General features: G+C 38.4%; 1 protein-coding gene across 1 annotated transcript in view; it reads right to left on the reverse strand.

Moving 5' to 3' along the window:
• Nucleotides 1-23,381, reverse strand: part of QSER1 (glutamine and serine rich 1) — a 44,484-nt gene that overhangs the window by 12,314 nt on the left and 8,789 nt on the right. The window contains exons 2-7 of the mRNA XM_080346228.1: nt 14,481-14,590; nt 13,014-13,178; nt 6,061-9,762; nt 2,943-3,229; nt 1,380-1,496; nt 654-787 (exon numbers count right to left, since the gene is read on the reverse strand). Of these exons, the coding sequence (XP_080202354.1) occupies nt 654-787; nt 1,380-1,496; nt 2,943-3,229; nt 6,061-9,762; nt 13,014-13,178; nt 14,481-14,590 (4,515 nt within the window). The remainder of the gene's footprint in view (nt 1-653; nt 788-1,379; nt 1,497-2,942; nt 3,230-6,060; nt 9,763-13,013; nt 13,179-14,480; nt 14,591-23,381) is intronic.

Raw genomic sequence — 23,381 nt, forward strand, 5'->3', positions numbered from 1 at the left:
CCAGAGTGACAGATTTGTTTGGGCTTTATTTATCCTTGGTGGTGGTTTAAAAGTAGTATTAGAGGAAATACTGATTTTAAAGCATTTTAAGTGAGATGGGATGACTCCAAGTGATAACACTTTTTGGGGGTGAGGAGAGGGGAGCAGGGCAGGTGTAATAAGAAAAAACACAATACCCTCAGTGTGCAAGGATATAAAAAGGAAGGAAGAACAATTAACTGTTTGGTTTTTAATTAACTTTCTAGGATTGAGAGGAAAACATTGGTACTTCCAGCTTACTGGGACAGGATGGGTATTAAAACAACGCAGAAAAACAGAACTGAAGTGCAAAGTCCATGGGATAAGAGAAAAGAACACACGAAATATTAAAATCATTATACCTGTAGGCTTCTATCATTATGCTGACAGGGTGAAAGATGTAGCACATAGAGCCCTAGCACCTCTAAAATGAATTATTATTGCAATCCACAGATTCAAGGTAGAGAAATCTCGATGTTACAGTAATTTATATCTCATTTCTTAAAGCAAAACACACAGTTCTCAGTTTCCAACTTAAAGCTGAATTACCATAATATTGAATCATAAGTCTTGTTTGTTAAAATAGGTGTTTTCTTCATATGAAACAAAATGAAAAATAAATGGAAATCAAATACCTTGCTGACTGTACAGGCTTGCTTCGTGGTTTTTTTGAACATACTCTGACATATTCCTTTTTGTTTGCATTTTCAATAAACTTCACGTACACTCTTTTGTATTTTGTTTTTGCATCACCGAAGTACCCAAGATACTAAAAACAAAATTAATACACAAGTATTTATGTTATGAAAACATATTCAGTTTAACAACTAAAAATTTAAATACTAAAGAAAAAAATTTAAAAACAACCTGTTTACATACAAAGATTAGGCACCCAACAGAAGTTACAATCGAAGATAAATTCTCTGATGGATTTCCATATGATATTTAAAGTGAGAAAACAAGGCAAGAGGTACTTCAGCCCTCATTTTCTCCCTTTATTTAATCTTCAGCATGTGTTACCCCAAGAGCATTATCTGTCTGGTTAAATTGTCCCCGATCTGTACGCCTCTCCTTGTGGAAAGCAGTTGGCTCACAATCCTGCTTCCACCGACTCTGTTCTGGTCGGGAAAACTTGTTCCTTTAAGCAGCCTGAATGATACCAAAGAGCCCATGCCGCAAAGCAAAGAATCTGCCAATGAACAAGAGAATTTTAGAGTAGGAGGAAATAAATATGTTCACCCCCTCGCCTTTACAGATGCTTGCGAAGAATGTATGTCAGAATCACATTTTATTTTGTTTCTTAGGCTTCCATTAAGGAAATCAGCTCCCAAGAGGCCTCATAAGGTATTTTTAAGACTCACACTGTTAGTAGCAGCAAACTCCCTCTGTCCATCTCGTACTTCAGGAACAAACTTTTGCAATAAAGCCTTCTGTACTTTCCAGATAGCTGGAGGCTCTTTTCCTGTTTGCAAAGCAACCTGGAGGAACATAAAATTATTTGCTAAAAACGGTGCTTATTTTTCTCCCAGAAGTGTGTTGGAACATTAGATTTTTCTTCTAAGCAAGTTAACCCAGGATAAAACGAAAGTAAGCCATTCAAAATTCCAAATCCTTAGTCATTACATGCCATTTCCATCAAGACAGTATGACGGGAACTACAATAAGTATAATACAAGCTACAAATTTTACTTTCACACTGATGAAGTTGTGCCAACCAGCTCTGCCTATGATGTGGTGTCTTAACTCGTGTACCAGGAAACTGAACCACAGAACTTTATATTTTGAAACAATATAACATTTTTTCAACTTTATTCTTTTGCTCTATGAAATATTTTAAAAACAAAAACAAAAGAATCACAAGTAGTAAAAAGCTTTCAGGTGCCTAAATGTTCTGTAGCAGAGGCCCAGGTACATTAGAGTACGATCCTTGTACTAATGTTAAGACAGCTCACTATGAATTGTTGTACCAGACTTTACACTTTCAGTTCAACTTAACCACCAAAAAAAGGTTTATTTTCTTCTTCACATGGTTTGATAAATAACCTATGTTAAAAACAAATCTGTATTTATTAGCTTTAATAAGAGTTCTCTATAAATCCTACACGCAAGTTAATGCAAACACTCTCTTTTTGGGAAAACATGTAAGTATGGGTTGTTTTTTCATGACTGTATAAATAACTAAAGAAATAAACACCACAAAGCTTAAAATCCAAAATATCTCATAACAACATTGAATCAGACAAGGGAATATTTTAAAACCGGTAACATTTGTCTTATGGGACAAAATATGTGAATTAATATAAACTTAAGCTCAACAGGATGAACACAGACAGGTAATCAAAAGTATTAGAAATTAATGATAAGAATATTGCTGGCTATGATAGCAACAAAAGGAAAGGTTAACATGCAGAAGAATTTAAAATGGAGAAGCAAAGAAAACAGAAGAAAACAAGAAGATAAAGACAACAAGGGACATTCCCATAAACTCTTGTGAAGAGCTGCACTGGTTGCTTATGGAAGCCATTTCTTGCTGGAATAGCACACACAACCTCTTCCAAAAACAGAAAAAGACAACTTCAAGATCTTCTGTAGAAGCCCAAAAGTTATTTCTTCAACACTTTACACTTGTGAGCCTACTACTGCTTTCAAAGCAAATAAACCAACAAAGCACACACCAAAACCAACCAACCAAAAACCTCCCTATTATGCATGTAGTATAAAATGGGTCACGTACATACAAAACATTCATGAGCTGCACTAGAATGATGCCTCTAAGGCATCTTGGCAGCAGCCAAGGAGTATCAGAATAGAAACCAAAAAGCAACCTGCAGTCTGTGCCCTTTTGGTAGTTTGTTGAGGCTAAATTCATATGCAGGACTTTTTGTGATTATGTCTTTCTTTTTCACAGCAAGTATCCAGGTTACCTTTAGCGTCTCTATATCTTCGATCTTCACCACAAACTCATCACGTTCTCTGTACATGCCCTCTCCGCCGCTGTCCGTGTTCTCCTCGTCAGTACATCCTTCTATTGCAACAGTCGCCTGTGCTTTTGCCAAGGGGTCTGAAGTCGCAGCATCCTGGTGCGGTGCTTTGGAGGGCTCAGCTGGGTTGGTTTTCTCCGGCGCACTGACCGCAGGAGCCGTTGTCTGCGGAGATTCCTGCTTTGTGACAGCAGCGGTGGCAGCACCAACACCTGCTGCTTTTTCAGCTTCTGAAGAAAAAACCCCAAATTTTAGTTAAATTATCAAGGATTAGCAACATAACGGGAACTAGATTAATTTTTCTTTTTTTCTGTTACAATATATATTAAAACCAACTATTCTAGGAAAAACACCTGCTTAAAGAGTTAACATAGGGCGAACTCTTGGCCACAACTAAACCTTAAACAAAACCCAGCTATTGTAGCTAGTGTACCTCTGTTTCTATTAAACTGGTGCATCTGTTAGCATCTAGAAATAACAAAGAGGAATGCTTTACAAAACAGTTTGATAGTTCCAGACATGATGAGCAGGAAATACTGTTGTACTTTGTGTGACTAAGCAAATACAAAAGTAAAGGTTATGACACCGAACCTTGTTTCCATTCTGCTGCTAAGTCAAGTCTCTTTCAATTGGATTAAGGCAAGATAAATACGCATGAAATAAGAAAACATTTGCTGGATCACTTTTGGACATTTATAATTTGTATCTTGTAATAATATAACTGCAAGTCCCAGATTCAAACTTTGGCAATATCCTAGTAAATTTTAATATTAACAAAGGTAAGCAATGAGAACCAATGATCAAATCCAAGAACATTCTTCTTCTCCTCTGTGCCCCAGAGTCAAAGGAAGCTCCCACCTTTCCAGATTACTCTTTCCCACCTGAAAAAAAATATTAGATACTACTTCATACTTTTTAATACATTAGTTTCAACACTGACTTGCTGATCTAAAAGAAATCAAGTCATCTTAGCTATAGCATAAATACTAATATCACTTAGGAAGCTGGTTTCAGACTCGAGAAGATAACCATATTACAGTTCTGTTACAATCACTGTTATTGTCGACTTTTTCACTTAAAATAAAGAAATTGTGACATGTATTTTAATGGACGTGATACATACAAACAATTTAAATATCAAATTAGTGTATTGATACAAAAGCTGTATACCAGACACATGAAGATTCATTAAATCAAGCCAGTAAGACTGCTAAGCCATGAAATTTGTTCTTTTGGCTATATAATATCACATTATTGCAAATATGTTGTATTTCTTTGTTCAGTGAAAGCTATGACACCTTTAATTAGACATAGCATTTCCATTCCCCAAATGTACACATTCCTCAGAACAGCAGATAATTGCACATACGCTACTTAATGCTACCAACAAAAGACTACGTTTTAATATTTGTCTTTCCATACTTATGTGCAAAAACAGACGGAAGAAGGAATTACTAGAAAATCTACAAAATACCAGCAAGTAGGAAAGAAGTGGTTACTAAGGATCTTGTATGATGTACAAACAGTCTGGGATACAACAAACAGGAAGGTGAATTCAAGAAACTCGTGCTATAAATATTACACCCTTATGAATAATAAAGATACAATAATATTGTGAAAGAAATCACTGCAAATAAAACACTAATGGAAATGACCATTCAACAAAATAACCTATGAAATATTTCCTTAGGAAGTTGTACACAGAATGTGGCTTATTAAAGATAATGAGCTTGAGCGAGAGGCTCAAATGGTGGCACTGTCCACGTTTTGGCTTTCTGGGGGGAAAAAGGTCACTGCTTTCTTGTTTAAAACACATATTCAAAACATGAGGAATTTCATCTTCTGTAACAGACCTTCCAAAATGCATGAACTGAACATAATTTAATAGAAATATCCACAGGAGAAAACACAACAGTAATTAAGATGAGGTATTGTTTAAGATATCATGTATTTCGCAGGCTTTTTCTGGTATTTTAGGTCTGATTATCACAATTTAAGTTCAATTGTACTATGTATTTTTAAGTAAATCATGTCACCCCTAGAGAAAAAAAGCCTCTCCCTCTCTCCTTTAATCTAAAAAGAGAAAAAATGACTTTTTTGTATTTTGTTAAAAACCAGCCTATGGGTTGTGGGTCCTGAGAAGAGTTGAAGAAATGTTTCATTTTCTCCCTGTGATTATTTTAGAAGGTAATAGTGTTTCTCTTCAATTAGTAGTTACGTGATCATATGGATAGGTTTGAATTGCTTACCAGAGGAAAACAAACTTCACTGTAAAGGGTCTATCTAGGTAAAAATACGCTGTATGTTCAAAATACTTCAAATCAAAGCAGCATCAATTAAAAGGTATGAACACTCACAACGTAAGGTACAGCACAATGTGATACGAGTGAAACTGAGATGTGTGTGATCCAATTGCTGCTCCCCGCCCCAAACCCTTCCTGGATTCTGTCATTTTGTTTGCAATGCATCAACACCAAGTGATGACACCCCTGATTAATCTGGCTGTAATCAAAGCCAAATGACTCCCACCTTGCACAAGACCAGCCAAAGCAGTGCTCCGTTTATAAGTGCAAAATCATTTTTGTAAACATATTCTGTGCAATTCTATCATCACAGAAAGTGCATGTTTACCTAAGAACAACTTAACTCTCTGCTGATGGTGGTTATTAATGTCCTCTTGCTAGAATTTTTTTGAAATAGATTTAAAACCTCTGACACGATGGTTTGTTGAGGTTTCCAGATGAAAATCACACTTAGAATTCTAAGCCAAAGAAGAGAACAGACACATTATTCCAACTCTGGGCTAAAAAAACTTTGGCATTAGAAGAGTCCTACTTAAGTAGCATGAAAAAGTTTATCTACGTATTTTTCTAATTGCGGAAAACAGTAGCTTAGTTCACAGTCAACACATCTTTTTGCACAAAAGTCTTAATCACAGCTGTCATTAAAACCTAAACCAGTCAACACCTTTACCTGAACTAAAGATAGCTAAAATCAGTCTTTATTTTTTCCCATCAGCTACAGCAATCTCCAACATATGCACCTGTAGTAACTGTTTTACCTGCTTTGTTCTTTCTGTCGGACGTATCATCCAGGGCTGACAACGCAGTAGAGATGCTCTTCTGAAGATCGTGGTTACCCCCCACAGAATCATCTTCATCAGAAGAAAATGAAGGCAACGTTTCCAGATTTTTCTTAAGTTCTTCATCGACTTTTTTGGTTGGACTTTCCCCACTAACCTCAGCAGGTACAGGTGCCGCCGCTGCCGGCTGAGGCTTTGCAGAGGACTGCACACAAGGGGCACGAACTATTTGGGTAACCGGCCGCCTAGTCCTGTTTGGCATCCGTACAGCTGGAGCTGAAAACTGTTGCCGAGGCCCAGACTTCAGAAAATCTAAAAAAGAGGCAATAAATCCTGTTTTGACTTCAGGCTGTTTTTCTTCAACTTCTTTTATTTTTTGCCTCATTCTTTCCTGATGCTGGTAAGTATCGTAACAACTTTCAGAAACAGGAGAAGAGTATGTGACACACGAGTCATTTCCTCTTGAATTTTGCCGTTTACACTGCCCACTTCTTTTTACCTGTTTCTGAATTGCACCGTCGTCTTCTGCAGCATTTTTGTTCTGGCTTTTTCCTTTGCTTTTTTTCTTCTGAAGGTTCCCTTGAGTTAAATCTTGGCATTCTTCTTCAGTTCTACTAACGGTTCCGTCTCCACTTTGGGGCACAGAGAGTGGCTGCAACGGACCCTTTGACTGGTTACCTGCTCCTGTACCATCATCACCACCCATATTAAAATCATTCTCTGAAGCAGCGCTTTCTTCGCTTAGACTCTTACCGCTCGAAGCAAATTCTGCGTCTCTTGCGTTCCGGGTACCATCAGCAGAAGCATCATTATCTTCTTCAGACTCATGACTGATGCTAGATTGCTTCTTCAGTGGAACAGCCTCTTGCTCTTCTTGACCAGGGCCAAGGGTGGGTGAGGTCATTCTTGTTGGTACATTTTGGTCAGAAGTTTCAACATGTTGTTGATCGAGGTTCACCGGTTTTGTCTGTATTGTTGACACTGCTGTGAGATTTATAGTGATTTGGCCTCCATTCAGAGAAATATTACTTATGCTTGCTGGCTTTCCAACTACAGCAGGTGAGGCATTGAAACCAGAAGACACATGTCTTACGTCCATCGATCGGAACTGTGTTTTAGGCTCCTCACTACTTTCAACAGACTGAATTTCCTCTTCATTAGAAGCTGATTTGGCAAAGTCAGATGGTGTCACTCCACAGGCTGCTGCTGTTGCTGCTAAGATGTCATCTACATTGGATAATATATTCCTCTCATCACTGAGAAGAATAGATTCTGGGAAACATATTGAACTAAGAGAAACAAACTGATTTTTTGAATCATGTTGATTTGTCTGAGTAAAATGATCTTTTGTTGTCAAATGTTGCTGTAGTGGTTTGGAGGGCTCAGAAATCTCCATTTTCATTACTTCTGAATTCTGAGTGTGAAGCTGTTGCTGAGAATGACCCCCATTGCTTTGAATAATATGACCATCCATCTGAAGGAATGGATGTGTCACCTGTTGAGGACTCTGTATTCTTTGCACTTGTGGTGATGCCTTTGCTTGTCCTAAACCCGACTGCAGAATTGACTGATGAAGAATCTGCAAGTCACAGGCCGACTCCAGAAGCACCTGTGCACTGGGCAAGCACAGCTGATGACCGTGTCTTAAAGCATGAGGTTGAACTTGCGATGGTGCACTAATGACCTGGCCTTGCTGTTCTTGCGCTTTACTTTCATGTACCTTATGCATAAGAGAATGTTGCTGGTTTAGTTCCTTAGCGCTCACCGTTACTTGTGTTGTTTGCATTAAATTAGCCGTCTTTTTAATATCATGGCTTAGGCTAGTGATATGGCCAATGTGTTGGGATAGCTGCTCCACAGAATTGACCATTCTTTCATCCTTTTTTGTTCCTTGAAGAGTAAGTCCAACAACTTGATCTTCAAGACAAGAGTTACTTCTGATGACACTTTGAGAGTATCTGTCGTCTGCTTTCGAGACCCTATAGGATGCGTCCTGAGCACCGATTTCCTCATCGGTTAGCCTTTGAGCGGAAGATTCGAGGGAAGCTTGCTGTTGCAATGCCTGCATATCCTGCATTGATAATTCTTCCTCTTGTTTTGAGGAGGCATACAAGTTAGAGTCGGACTTCCTTTTAACATAGGACTTTGTTTCTGAGGAAGGCCGGTTGTTCTGCAGTGTCTGTGAATGGGCTGGGGATGCAAAAGGAGGAGACTGGACAGACGGCAAAAACTTTTGAGACTGCGGAGAAGAGGATTCTTGTGACTGAGAGTTCTGAGAAGAATGTAAAGAAATATAGCTCTGGCTAGGACTCGAGGCTGGAAGAGTCTGTATCCGAGGAGAGGCATTAAAGGAAAGAGAAGGCGATGTTAATGTTAAAGACTGCCCTGAAGAATAGCTCTCTGAAGGACTAACAGCTGATAAAACTTGTGATTGAGATGAAAAACTAACTTGGGATTGGCTAACTGGAGATAAACCCTGAGAGTGACTAGAAGAGTAGCTCTGAGACTGGCTGACGGAAGAAAGTTCCCTCGTTTGCCCAGAGTAGTTCTCATTTGGAACCGAAGTCAATACCTGTTCCTCTGAGGAGTAACTTAGAGTTTGACTATCAGAAGTAATAGTTTGCGATTGCCCAGAAAAAGTCAACGTTTTATATAGTGAGGGCAGCTTCTCAGCCTTGCTAGAGGAGAAATCCTGTGAGTGACTGACAGGTGGCACATTCTGAGCCTGGGATGAAATATAGTTTTGGGACTGGCTGACCGACAAGAGGCTTGGGAGCTGTGCTGTAGAGTAGATCTGTGCTTGGCCTGTAATGACAGAACTCTGGTTTTGTGCAGTTTTGGCATAACTTTGTGTCTGCACAGCAGGAGCTACACTCTGAGGTTTGGGAGTCTTGGTTGACCTTGGAGGCTGCTTCGTGGAACAGTTCTTCACTTTTGTTGTGGAAGCAGATGGAAAACCAGGCGATGGAATTGCAGATGTGTATGACTGAGCAAGTTCCACCGTGACTTGAGAAGTCTTCTGCTGTGGTCCTCCGTTGCTCACCTGAGTAACATCTCCAACCGGACTGCAGGACAACGCTGAGTGCCTGGATGTATCCTGAAAATTAACTCCACTTGTACTCGTTAAATAGCTGTGTAAGGAATGCTGTGAAACAGTCAGTTGAGCCTGAACAGACTGAGTACTTGAAGGCCGCTGATGGTGTTTAATAACACTACATTCTCGCTGAAGTGCTCTATCGATAGAAGCAGTGGAACCGGTAAAGACAGACGTGCTATATGCCTGAGAAACCTGCTGAGCTCCTCCGAGGGTTGAAGGCAACAAACTAAACTGAGGTTGCAAGAGATGGGGTGCAGATTCTTGAGCAGAACGATATGTTGATGACTGCGGTGGTACGCTAGTACTTAAAACAGAACTGCCCAGACGCTCAAACGTCAAAGCAGTTGGAACAGTGCCTTGCGATGTTTTGATCTGTAACAAAGGATCGTGGGTAGTTAAGAGACCATTTGATGTAGCACTGAAAGTCGTATCTTGAAGAGTAAGAGAAGGGGTAGTAGCAAAGTTTCTACTGCTGAAAGTGTTGGGATGCTGGTACGCCGATAAAGCAGATGTTGGTGGAAACGTTCCAGAGGTTGGCAAAGCTCCAGTAACAAATAGTTCTGTGGCTGTTGAGGAATGCATACCTGGAAAAAACAAAACAAGAAGGGATAAAGAGCATAAGGGAACTTTACGAGTTACAACACTCTGCATTTCTACACCTCATTTAATAGTAAGATCTTACAGCATTTACAAATGTAACCTTTAGAATCACCACCCTTTTCAACACAAAACATTTAAAGGGAGGCACTTATTGTGGGTAATTTTCAAACTGGAAGTGCAGGTTTTTTAAGAATTCCAAATTCTACACCTACAGTGAATTGCCAAGGGAAAAAACTCATATCCTTAAGATGCAAATTGTGGATTAAAAAAATGTATGAGATTAATTCTGCTCTGAAACTGTAGGCTCTTTATTAGTTTTTATTTCTGTTTAAAAAGAAGTTTATAGTAGAGGAGACCTGATCAAAAGCCCTTGACACCTCTAATATAAAGCACAAAGGCAAAATTACACCTTACCAATTGAAATACATGCACAATTAAAGGAGCAATTCCACCTCCTGCATTTACCCTCACCAAGACTTTTACAACTCACTTTATATAAAACAGTTGAGAGTTTACAGTGAAATAGCTAACAGCCTATATAATTTGCACTATAGGAAGTTTCTTAAAGGAAGGCTTTGACTTTCAATACAAAGAATAAGTATAATTGGTACACTTTCTAAAGTGAGAGTCCAAAATATCCACAGACAGCAACTATGCAACCAAAAGGTATAATATTACTTATTTGCATCCAGACATCAGTATGACATCCTGGTTTACACAAGATTTCTCAACAGAATACACTGCTCTAACTGAAACAGGAGTGTGAATTCCTTTGCCAGCCTTGGGGCTCACAGCAGTGATCCATATCGTTCAGGGCTTCTCACCCTGGGACTTGGAGGTACTAGTATGCTATTTCCAAAGTCTATGAAGGAAACTGAAGAAGGCAAGCTTATTGTCAGAGAGGCTTAAACTTCTTGTAAAGGAATCTGTAAAGGAAACAATTTCCACCGGTAAACTTAAAAGGGTATGCAAATCAGGAACAAATAAAATCAATGGTATAATTTGACCTCTTTCAGTTGTTCTTGGATACTTAAAATAGCTGTTAGCTTCGGACCATTTAAGAAAAAAAATCAATAAATAAAGCTTGTTTTGAGACAAATGCTTCTGTAAAAACATCATTTAAAAATATATCAAGTCCTCTTAAACTGATTGCAACTTAATAATACAATTGCTTTAGAAGTTTCAGATGAAGCTGCGAAAGAAAGTCTTTGTTTCTCCTTCTCAGTTCAAGACAAACTGATATGAAGAGATTTGATACTGAAGGAATGCCAAGGTATTTTTCATTAGCCAACAATAAGGTCTTTCTGAGTAAGAAAGCATAAGCAGTGGTTTAACGAGCCTTCTCCCCACATCGCCATTCTAAAATACTGCAACATCATGTACAACTGGGTTCTCTTCTGTGGATCCCTACCACTAACACAAACCTAGGGGCATCCAGAAGCATCCAAGAATGGGAAGAATTTATACTTATTTTAACTTATTTTAACTGCAGATGTTCATTTCTCATCTAACCTGTGTTTTCCCCCCTTCTCTTCCATAAATTAAAGCCCTTCCTACTACATAGGTAATTTCTTAAACCTGCGGAGGAGCAGACAAAAGTTATGCCAAAGGTACTAAGTTGTGCACACAGACACCCCCCCCACTACCCTAGGAAATCAGAATACTGATAATACAACCCACAAATTGAAGGAAAACTTGGTAGGACAATAAAACAACCACACTGTTCCTCTGTTCTCCCAAAAATCAGCAGTTGCAGCATTTGGAGAAAAACCCAAAGTAAAACACCATTCTAAAGAAAGGTCGCTTTGAAGAGCAACAAGCACTTGTTTTCCCTCATCAAAAAAGTTTTAGAAGACAAAGCCTCAAAAGACAACTGGGAGGACTGAGGGGTACAGAAAAGCTGCAAAAGTATTAAAGGACAACTGAAAGCTCAGAGAACGGGTAATATTGGAAATGGGCTTACTGATGAGTTCCTAGTAATGAATACTGAGAACTATCTCAGTTATGTGTATCAACATAAACCCACCCCACAGCACGTCTCCCCATTCTTCACAATTCACCATTAGGCAGGCTGCAATGGACACAATGCTAGGAAGAGAAAAAAGCATTTCCTCCCAGCTGACAATCTGATGTGAGGATGGGTCATCACAACCCTCAACATCACTGATTTATATTGATTTTTTGACAAACTAACAGTGCGTGTCTTCATCTGTGCTCCCACTTATCTGCTTTTGTTCGTGGTGAATAAAAAATGCCACATTCTCTCAACTTTTGAGTAGCTCTTCACAGAATGCAGCTGCACGCTACACTCAACACACCAAGTACAAACTGTCAATGCAAGGATTGTTCAGCTCTTCCCTCTTCCTACCTTACACCTCCTCCCCTGAATCAGAACCAGCAATCATATGGAGGCACCAAGACACAGATCACCTTGCTGGTACAGTGGAAAACCATCCCACCAATGGGAAAAAAACAAATAAACAGCCAAACATTTTCTGCCTGATCATGGAATAGATCTGATTCACTGCACAGCTGCATAATCTCTACATTAAGATTAAGCATGACTTGAAGATCCCCAGAGATGCAGCAGCAAAACTGATCTCAGTGTGGCTGCCGACAGCAAGCTCAAAATATGCAAAGTTTCCTACTCTGCACAGAAGGCTTGACAGATGGGGAAGGTTTACAGGAGGCAGTCAGTCTGCCAAAAAAACACAGCATATTTATTTGTAAATTAGATCACTTATTTCTATGCAACATGCACCTCAGACCTGCTTTTTGAGAAAACCTCTCTCTCTACTTCTGTGTGCAAAGGGGCTGAAGTTATCTGCAGATTTTTAGTAGTAATATCACAGAAGAAGAATTATGGCAGGGAAAAGAGTTTGCAAATGGAAGTTCTACTAGACTGTATAGCTAGCCCACATGAATATGCTTATGGTGTTAGTGAGACTAATTCCAAAGAAAGTTGGGGAATAAACTTGACTCGTTAGACAAAATAATACTTTATACATCTAAATTCCTTCTAAACAACTAGAACTTCTGCGCATATAATTCTTCTTCTAATATAATTCTTCTAGTAATACAACTTCATTGATTTTGAGACTTTTCTTTAATATCAAGATGGAAAAAAGGTAGAACATGTGTAGCCTTTTCAGCCAGTCAGGATATTTCTGCTTCAAATTCTCCCCAACATTCAATATGATCATGACAAAATTTTATTTCAAGAGAAATTTTTCACCTGTCTGCCAGGAAGGAGCCCTGAATTGTGGTAAAAGGGTAGATCCTGAAGAGACTGCCTGAGCAGTACGTGACTCAATAGCAGAGAGAAAATTCATAACTGAAGAAGTTTCCTTAGTGTTACTTCCAGCACTGTGCATACTGGTATCAAATATTCCTGAAAGACCTAGACAAAGGTGGAGGGAAACGAAACAAAACAGAGAATTCAGATGAACTTACAAGAAAATCAAAAAACAAGGATATATATTCATAATTCACTAAAAATAACCTACAAATAATTAGTAATATTATTAAAGTACATTGATTTTTCAGTGTTTAACTGTTTGATAGTGTTGCAATGGTAAACTGGAACTTAAGTATATATTTTTATATCTATTTCTAAATTTATGTCAAATATGATACTTAAAAACAACACTTGGGACAACCAATAAAATTCTCCCTTCATCTGAAGATTCGCTGTTCCAGTTTTTACACAAACTGTTCAAAAAACCAGAATTCTTTCTGAAATGGGTTCAACTTCTCTGTATCAACCCATTCCCCTTTGGGGCAGCTTATAGTTGAACTTTTCTGCAACACTAGCACAAGAAAAGGGGTTGGTTGCATTCCTTGTCTATGTTCCCTGTTGCTCACACCTTTCAATGGCAGGAGGCTTGATGTGAAACACTGGAGAGATCCAGAGTTCTAAATAAATGAAATTATGTCAAGACAACTGGGTCTGCACCCTAAAACGTCCTCTGCAGCTCTGACCCTTCATCATCCCCACCCAGGACCTGGCCAGGGCACCGCAGATTCCAACCAGCACATGGACTAAAATGCTTTTCCCCAGAAACTGGGTTGCAAAGTGAGCACGAAGAGCTCCTGCCCTGTTTTCTCCTGACATGGAGACGGGACATCATCAAGATCACACACAGATCTGATGTAGATGTAACATTGTCTAACCTGCTATTATATTTAAAGTCAATTTTAACTTCCCCCAGCATTATGTCTTAGTTTGCACGTGTACTAGAAACATTGTGTTGCAATTTGCGTTAGTTTTGCTATTTGCTGTAGTCTGAAAGAATTGGCACGACGTCTGCAGCTGGCTTTGAGGCATGCTTGACAGCTGGCCCTTATGCATAGACGAAATCCTGAAATGCTGTATTTTAAAGATTACATCCAGTTTCTTTAAGAACTACCAATAATTTACTGAGCATAACCCTCCTCTTACATTTTCCTTTTCACTTACGACATTTTCACAAAAGCTTACAACTGATTGTTAAGTTTCTACTACAAACTCAGCTTTTCTCATACCATTTGCCACCACCTGCATGATAAACTCCCTCTGATCACAAAATTCAATGTGAATCTAAATTATGTAATAGCTTTGGGTTTTGGTTTTTGTTGGTTGTGTGGATTTGTGGTTTTTGGTTGGTTTGTTGTTGCTTGTCTTTAGCTATTTAAACTATAATCTCACGATATGAACAGTTACCAGTAGGATGGTGTGTAGCAGAGTATCCAGGAAGCTGATGAGAAGCTGTGTATGTCTGTCTGTGAAGATCTGTTTCTGAATGTGACGAATGTCCTCCTCCATAGCTTAAGCTAAGGGAGAAATTAAACATCATTAACAAAAATATACAGCTATAGAAACAAAGTACAATGTTGAAATTCCAACCACAAGCCAGAAAGTTGCAGAAATAAAAAAGGAACGCAAGCCCAAGGTCTGACAGATGTGGTTGTGCTAGGACATCACTATAAATGTTAAGCAGTTAAAAAAAAGCACTACAAAAGCTAATAAGCTAAATAGTAAAAAAACCCCACCCTTACAAAAATCAAAGTTGATCACAGAAAAGTCTACAAAGGACTAGGTCAGAAAGACAAAAGCTGTCCTAGCTCAACTGTAAGAAACATTGGATGAACACTTTTAGTAATGATTTACTGATGTAAAATCTGCAGAGCAGATGACTACAAATACATGCCCACTTTAACATTTCAATTTTTTACTCCATTCAAACTTACAGGACCATATTTAAGACAAAAGCTGGAACAGCTAGGAAGCTGTGGGAGCAATAGTTTTTTAAAGATTTTGTTAATTTTCATGCAATTCTAAAAATACTGACAGTGAAAACACTAGCAAGTGACAAATCTCAGTCTTCAGACCGCATAGCATTAAAATATAAGTTAATGATCCACAGTTTTTATTTAACGTTTTGAAATGAGTCACCTAAATTAACATGATGTTTTAATCAGGCTTAATGGAAGCAAACTGAAAATATACAGTGTCGAGGCCCAGGCAAAAGCAACGCAGAAAATAAAGACATTGGATCTAAACATCAAGAAACATGAGGAACCTGCCAAAAGCGCTAATGATTTCCAACTTAAAAGGCAGGAAAAAGGAGGGGGAAGCAAAACAAAATCCCAAAGCTTTCAAGCTTCCAGAGATTCAGCTCTGCACAGCACCTGTCAAATGGAAAACATGAAAGCCAGCACGACCCAGCAACCATTTATCTTCTTCTCTTCTTGCCTTTTGGACGTTTAGTTTATAGGTAGCTGCTACTTGAGAGTGCACATGAGATTGCTTTAAGTTCAAAATTTAATTGTAAACAGACGCCAAAACCCCTCAGCCGGCAAAACCCACAGTGATCCCTGCTGACTGCTGTACAGGGGACTGGACTTACCCTCTCCCATCCCCTGGGATGAGGGGGCAGTCGCTTCTGCATCAGGGAAAAACCGAACAGTCAATGCCAGGAACCATGACATCATGGGAAACTTTTAGAGGAGTCACGAAATAATATAAAAATTGGCAACACTACTGGATTTGCTTCGTTTTCATGAAGACACTGAGAGGAGGCAGCGGAGATGTGATGAGTCTGTGAGAGCTCTGACCCCCACACATCGGCACCGAGCAAGAGCCCCTCTGGAAGGGAAATATTTCAGGCCTCTGGATTAACTTCCATGCCCGAGATGCACTAATGGGATATATTTTCCATTTCAGCTGCTCATGGCAGAGCACTGCTCCTACAGCCAGCGTGTCACACTAAAACACAAACCTAAAGAATGAAATCAAACAAACAGAGAACCTCAGCTACTGTTTTTCTCAATTGTCTCGCACTTTAACACCTTTCACAGCAATAATTACCTTGTAGGGAATCGCCAAACCTCAATTCAGAGTCAGCATATCGACATGCTTGCATTGTAGAGCAGGGGAGTAGGAGTAGTTAGATTTATACAGTCCTAAAATTACATTCGGGCCTTCGAAGGCAACCACAAAGCTGATGTGGCCCCCAGTGAAGATGAGTTTGACACCCCTGTTGCAGAGGATGGATCTTTGCACAGTTCAACACTATGTATCAGCACCTGATTTGTATTATATGCTGACTGAAATCTAATTATTTGCATCATTACTATGGACAACTGGTGGGCATGACTGCATGACACTACGTTATTTTTTGATTTACAGCATTAAAAAAATTTTAGTACTTCCAGACAAAAAAATTTGCAATAGTGTTCTGCACATAAAACATTATGCATGTAATAAAGTCTCTTTAAATGTGAGTCTTTTTATGAGACAAATTTTAAAGTGGTTTAGTTTTTTGAATGAACTTGCACAGCTGGAAAAAACATAAAACTTAAGACACATGATGTTTTATTCAGGTTTTTTTAAACAAAAACGTGCTACATGAGAAAATACATTTCTAAACTGAATCATGGTAACACACGCACTGTTAGCAAGAGTTATCTTCACCAACACAAATACTGATCTTGTGAAAACCTTCCATGTGTAACAGGTTTTACTCAGTTCTACTTTCAAGTTTTCTTTAAGCTTTTACCTACACCAAAGTGTGCAATGCTGACTTGACTTTCATGTATGTTTGAAAGGCAAACTCTGAAGTCATCCTACATGTATCACTCATACAGAGGAACACCTTCCTTATCCTATGTCGGGTATTTTCAGGCTGGGAGGTGTTGTTTGGTGTTGTACTGGTGTTCTGGCAATGGGGCTGATACTTGGCAGCAAAAGTCCTTCCAGATGAGGTGAGACCTACAAAAACCTGTACCGATCGCATCAAGTAATCCTGTCTTATTCCTCCTCTTACATTGTCACAGAAGAAGGTCATGGGCAAAAAGTGGATGAACTTGACTTTAAATTAATCACCTGAAAATTTGGGAAATTGAAAAATAAGTTTGCCTTCTCCCTCCCCCTTTTTTTTTTAATTTGAAATTTCTACTTGTTCTGGTTGTTTAGTGAACATTTCCATTCCTTCACTCCCTCGCAATAAACACTTTTTGGTAAAGGAAACACACAGTATATGCAAAGACTACATGACAGCCTAAACCACAAGACTGTAGAGGTGAGGCAGGATGCCTTGAATGATGAAAGCAACTTGTAGAAGAAACTTAGACAAAGACTTTGTAACACAGAGGACGCCAAAATTAACAGTGGCCTACAAAATAACCTCTAGACTTAGTGTCTCAGAAACCTTGTTAATTAGTGGAATCTCAAAACTCTAGTGATTATGAGCATCAGAAGAATACTCACAGAATATTATGACTTTTTTTTTTTAATACAAACTCCCAGGTCATAGCTAATGCAACCGCAACCTCAAAAATGAATCTGTCTTTCAATAAAAACAATGTATTTATTAGAACAGTTAATTGTTTATTGTATAATTACTAGGTGCTGGAATGTAGATTCTTATCTCAAAAACCCCCAACATATATGCCTTCAGTTTACATAATCTTATCCTAAACACAAGCAGAGCAATCTGAAAGCAGATTACTGCCTTAGGGTTCCTTTTTATAAAATACAGCTTTTAAACAGATGAACTTATACAGCATGTAAGTCACATATCAAAACCACATTAAGCATGGCAAATAACATTACGGCTATCTGGCCTTTTGTACGCCTGCTTCCAAGTTTGTTAAAATTCCACACGAGTTCTCACTTGTACTGAAATGTCAGATTAGTTACTGAAGAAACACATTCACATCACTTGGTGCATTGTTATTTGTTATCATTAGTTGCTATATAATGTTCCAAAAACACTTCTCCCGTATCACTGATATACCGCAGTGATTTCTTACTTCTACTGGCATAGCTAAGTGCACAATGAAGTGATTACTGCCAGAAAGTAATACAAATTTGACATACAAATCTGGAAAACAGTTCCCCCAAAGTATTTTTCACTGAAAAGGTCCATTCAATTTGAATAAAATATTCAAGTGTCCTTTTAGAGTTGTGCTATGAAGAGCCGTCATTATCTGTCATTGCTGTAATGATGCAATAAAAAAATCCTTATGACAATGAAAATGAAATTATTCAAATAATTATATGTTTTTTCCAGCTCCATCAGTTGGGCTGATAGAAGATTATTACCTCCCCAGCAAAATTTCTGGAAGAAAATGTGTGGTCTTCGCACTTAATTGTTACTAAAATACCTCAACCTTGATTTATAACTCCTTTTTGTTAGCTTGTATTGAGTCTTTCCTTCATCAGCTCTTCACTTATCTGTTTATATTACTATTCTTGCAGCGTTCTGCAATCTAATAGTTTCATACGAATTTTGGTCTCCAACTGCAAAAGGTTATTGGGCTACGTTGCACTCACCACCCTCCTCACCGGCCAACATAATTATCTGGTTTGCACTTTGCGCAAGTGATAGATGCATTTCTCAATTTCAAACTCAAATGGAAGGATCACTCTTACACGGAAACAAATTCAGCTGCAATAAGCACTGGATATACAAGTAAATGTTTTTAATTCTCTTGTCTTCTTCAAATAACCTTGCTCTCCTAGACATCCATACAGAAGGAAATACTTGTTTCAAGTGGTTTAGTCTCTGTAGCTTAGTTTACTTAATATTTGATATAAAAAGTATCATTACATGGAAAGAGGACATTTTCATCTTTCTACTTTATTTTCTAGAACAATTTTCATTAGAGCTTAGCAATTTTTAAGGCTTTTTGTTTTGTTTTGTTTTTTTAATTCTAAGTTTTGTCATAGCAATTATTCAGGCTCTAGGGGAACGTATAACAGCTACATGAAAAACAGACCAGGACTCTTAAATTGTAAAGGATGCTTTCAGGTGCAATACCTTGTTCTTTTGTTCTTATACACAATCAACTTCTACCTCTGATATAGCTAAAAAAACACACTAACTCACAGAGCATTTTCAAGTATCCAAACAGCACAGGTTGCACTCAAAGTGAAACCAGAGCTCCACGACACTGAGTGCAGGGCTGGGAAGGTCCCAAGAGTGGAAGCTGCCAGCATAGGCCTAACAAGTCTTGAGATCTAAATCAACTAAGCCCAACAAAACAAAAGGCAACAACCCAGCACGCACGACAGGAGTGATCAGATTTGAGGCAGACGAGGGAAACGATTTGATTTAATCTTTGGGCAGCCAGTTTGGCCTCACCGTAAACAAGAGGAGCTTCCTGACCCCTGCGGGAAGAGAACTGGGTATATGGTCCATTTCTAAATAAAACACCAAAAAGGAGATTAAAAATACAGTGATAGCCTCGTACTGACAGGGAAACACCTTAAAACTCTCACTTTGCATTTTATCTGACTTGAGATATATGTGATATAAGGGAAATATTACCCGAATTTCTCCCTCCACCTGAAAGCTCACTCGACATGGGAATCTCTTCAACCAGCTCCTTGGCTGCGCCAGTTCCACTCAGAGGCTGAAAACAAAGCTGCTTAACATCCAAACACCACAAGAACGACAGATACATATCTAAATACTAAAAATATTGTTCTAAATGTAAAATATATAAAGTGATACGCAGCTTACATCTCCTTTTCATTTTAAACCTGTAAAATACAGTTCCAGCTTGCATTATCTGTTGGTGGGTCCATATTTAGAATTGTTTGAATATCAGATAAATATTTTGCTTAAATATTTCTCATTGCTAATTCGCCTTGATGTACAGCATCCCATGGAGATGGACTGTAGCAGTACTACTTAGAAACATCAATTTAATATGGATGAAACAGAGGGTACGTGGCCTTTTTGGCCCATTCTAACACCAACAGACTTCACCACTGTTTGCTACAGTCTAGATGGAATGTAATTCAGCGTCTAGGGCTTATCTGAAGGCTCAGAAAACAATTTAAAAGCAATGTTACAGGTAAGTATGTTTAATTATAAAATAGGTTTGACCTTGTATTTAAAAAAAAAAGTGATGACTCTAAGAAAGCAGAATCAAAAAGGATGAAGGGATTTGCGTAGTTGCTATTAATGAGTAGTTGCTATTTAAATGAGTTTAATACTGCTAATAACATCAAATCACTCCTGTCCAACAGACAGGCCAACACCCTTCCAGAAGTTTAAAAGCAAACCCGTACAGAAGATGCTTCAGAAATTAATTCTGATGGAAAACAAAGGAAAACAAACTCCTGTCCAGCCCAGAGACTCATTGCAGTGCCAGGTATTTACTTAGAAATGTAAAAATGTGATTGTTCATCTGTTATTTCCTACCTTCAGAGATACTGGGGAAAAAGAAAAAGACACTGCCAGAACAAAGTTGGTTCAAATCTTGCAAATGTTGGCAGATTCAGGAAAAACTGGAAACCAGCCCACTCCCCCTGTATCTAGTTCTCCTGATCCTTTCATTAGAGGATACAAGACAATTCTCAATATTTGAAGATTCAACAGACATTTGCACAAATAGAAAGAATATTCAGCAATCTAGAACAGTGATGGTACCCACGAGAAAAAAAGAATAATCTGCTATTTGAAGTCCACCACTGAGAAATTAGAAGAAAAGCATCACTGAATTTAATATATCTTTAAAAGTATGTAGAGCATTCTTTTGGGAACAGCATACATCTTTAGCATTTGCCTCCATTGTTTTTGAGTTATCACACAGAAAATAAACAGATGTCAATATTTTAAAGGACTATTAACTATTTAATAGTATTTTTCTTCAAGACAGAAGAGATGATGATACAGAATCAGACTCCAGTACTATAGTATGTCAGTAAAGCACAGAAGAGTAGTATTTTATCAATCTCAACTGTCTGTTGCTTATGTCACATTCTTGCCTTATAACGTAATTAAAACAGACTACATTTTCAAGGTAGAATATATGAAATTGTAACGTACTAAAGGCATTCACCCTTCATTCTCTCATTAAAGGTGAAGTTATAATGTTAATTTCCCACTTCAATTCGTAGGCAGAGCCACCAAATCACCGCTGAGACCAGAAGAAATGACCTGGAGCAAAGACGATCCCAAGGTACTTGTGAGAGGAAATTCTCTGTACTTCCTCGCTTTCTAGGAGCTGAGATAGGAACTTCTGAGAAATGGATCTTGAGGTAGAAAACAACACGCGGGGAACTGCCTGAATGAGTAAAGGCTCATGTTGTTCCCGTGATTCTTTACCTGAATACATGTTGTATCTTAAGAGAAAGATTTTATGGCAAAAAGGTCCATTTCCCTTTTATTCCCATGTTTATGTGTCTGAAGTCTTTATGCCTGACTCTTTTCAAAATAAACAATCCAAAACCGCTTCAGGAAAGCCAAAACAGCCTTACTGGTACTTCAATACCTGAAAGCAAGTGCTGGCTTGTCTGATTAAGTAACCTGTGGAGTTCTTAATAACAAAGACAATCATAATTCTGTTTTCATAAAAACCACTTAAACTATGTCTCGAAACTATGTACTTGAAAACTGATATTCAGATAGAAATGAGCTACTTAGAAACTTCAACTTCAGTTACTATGGAAGGATTGGACAAACTACCTCATGTTATTATTTAAGGTATACAACATAAATTATCTTTTTTGCTGAGGTTATCTACAGTTGAAATGCAGTACATTTAACAAAATGTCTTTTTCAGTTATTTTTTCCTTTGCAAATAGCGTTACCACTTCTAAAAGAAATCCTGCTGCTTACAAAAATCAGATACACTATGAAAGGCAAAAAAGGGTGAAGGTATTTTAAGTTTAGAACTAAAATTCTAAATATGAACTACTTCTACTTCCTTTAATGAGAAACTCCACAACAGGAACCCAGAAGCTAGGGGAGCACCCAGGGGTGATATCCAGGCCACGGCCACCGCTGTCCCTGCAGCCGTCACCCCACAGGGCCTGGGGGGCTGGCAGCACCCAGACAGGTTTCTGTTGGAATCTCCTCTGTGTCCTGTAAGGAACTGTCAAGGAATTCAATGAAATTCGTTACACAAGAGAATGGAAAAAACGCCAACCACTTTTAGATGTGAACATTGCTAATATAACTGACCACACAGCGCTGTAGCTTACCCCTTCCCTGCCTCCACCCCACCTTTTCTATTGTAATGGAGCTACAGCCTGCCTAAATTATTCTATAATAATGCCATTTTTGCGCTTCTAGTGCACTTTCTCAGATTTCAAGGCCTGGAGAGAAGCTTTCAGTGTTCCTGCTCTGAACACTGAAGCCTAACCTTGATGTCCTCATTAACTCAGTATCGTTGCCTCCCACATCTAAACAGGCACTGATATGTTCACATTCAGCACCCAGTTTATGTTACAATACAGTGTCAGAAATCATTTTAACCCATTTGTTTGTCAAGCAACCTTTTGCGGGTTCACATATCTTCCCTGATAGCTTCTACTCCGCTCCTCCCTGCAGAAAAACAAGATCCCCATTATGGTCTGTGCACCTTATACCATGGAAAGAACTGCAATCTTCTTTTCTCACCTTTTGAGGCACTGGATTATTTTCTCACTACATTTATTTACCCTATTCTCTATGAAAGAATATTCTATTTAACCAGCATGGAGCTAATAGCTGTGATTTTTCTAATTAGTACTTGTCTCCTACAGAGCTTTACTCACAATTTAAAAGATTATTGTAACAACCAGTAATGGAAATCTAGCACTTTTTCTCTGTTTAGTGATGCTATTCTGTTGTCAAAAGCCGACTTGGAGATATTTGAAAAATCTTCTCAAGATCATCACAGCATTAATGGTTGAGCACACAGCATAATCCTCTATTATGGTTGGCTGAGATACAGACAAAAGGATTTCATTACGTTTAATAATAAAATTTTATTTCTAAACACAAAAATCAGCAGAGCATTATCTCAAGATACAGCATAGCCACATCAGTGCCTTATTAAAAATACAATTCATATCAGCCGTCTAAATGCTTCTCAACCCTTATCCTCCCACAGCTATTACAGTGCTGTATTTTGTGGCAAGCTTGAATATTACTTTTGGGATACTATAGGAATGCTTGATATCCTCTTTCTTAATAAGCCTTTTATTTTCCAACTGTACGGAAAAGATGATGCTGAAGTTGAGATATGCATCACAAAAGAGGGAAGAGGTGCAAATACATGTGTCCTACTGACTGACAGAGCCATGTTAGGCAACACCTTTTTTTGTTTTTACAGTTCCATA

Source organism: Nesoenas mayeri (genome assembly GCF_963082525.1).
Source record: "Nesoenas mayeri genome assembly, chromosome: 5".
Classification (NCBI taxonomy): Eukaryota; Metazoa; Chordata; class Aves; order Columbiformes; family Columbidae; genus Nesoenas; species Nesoenas mayeri.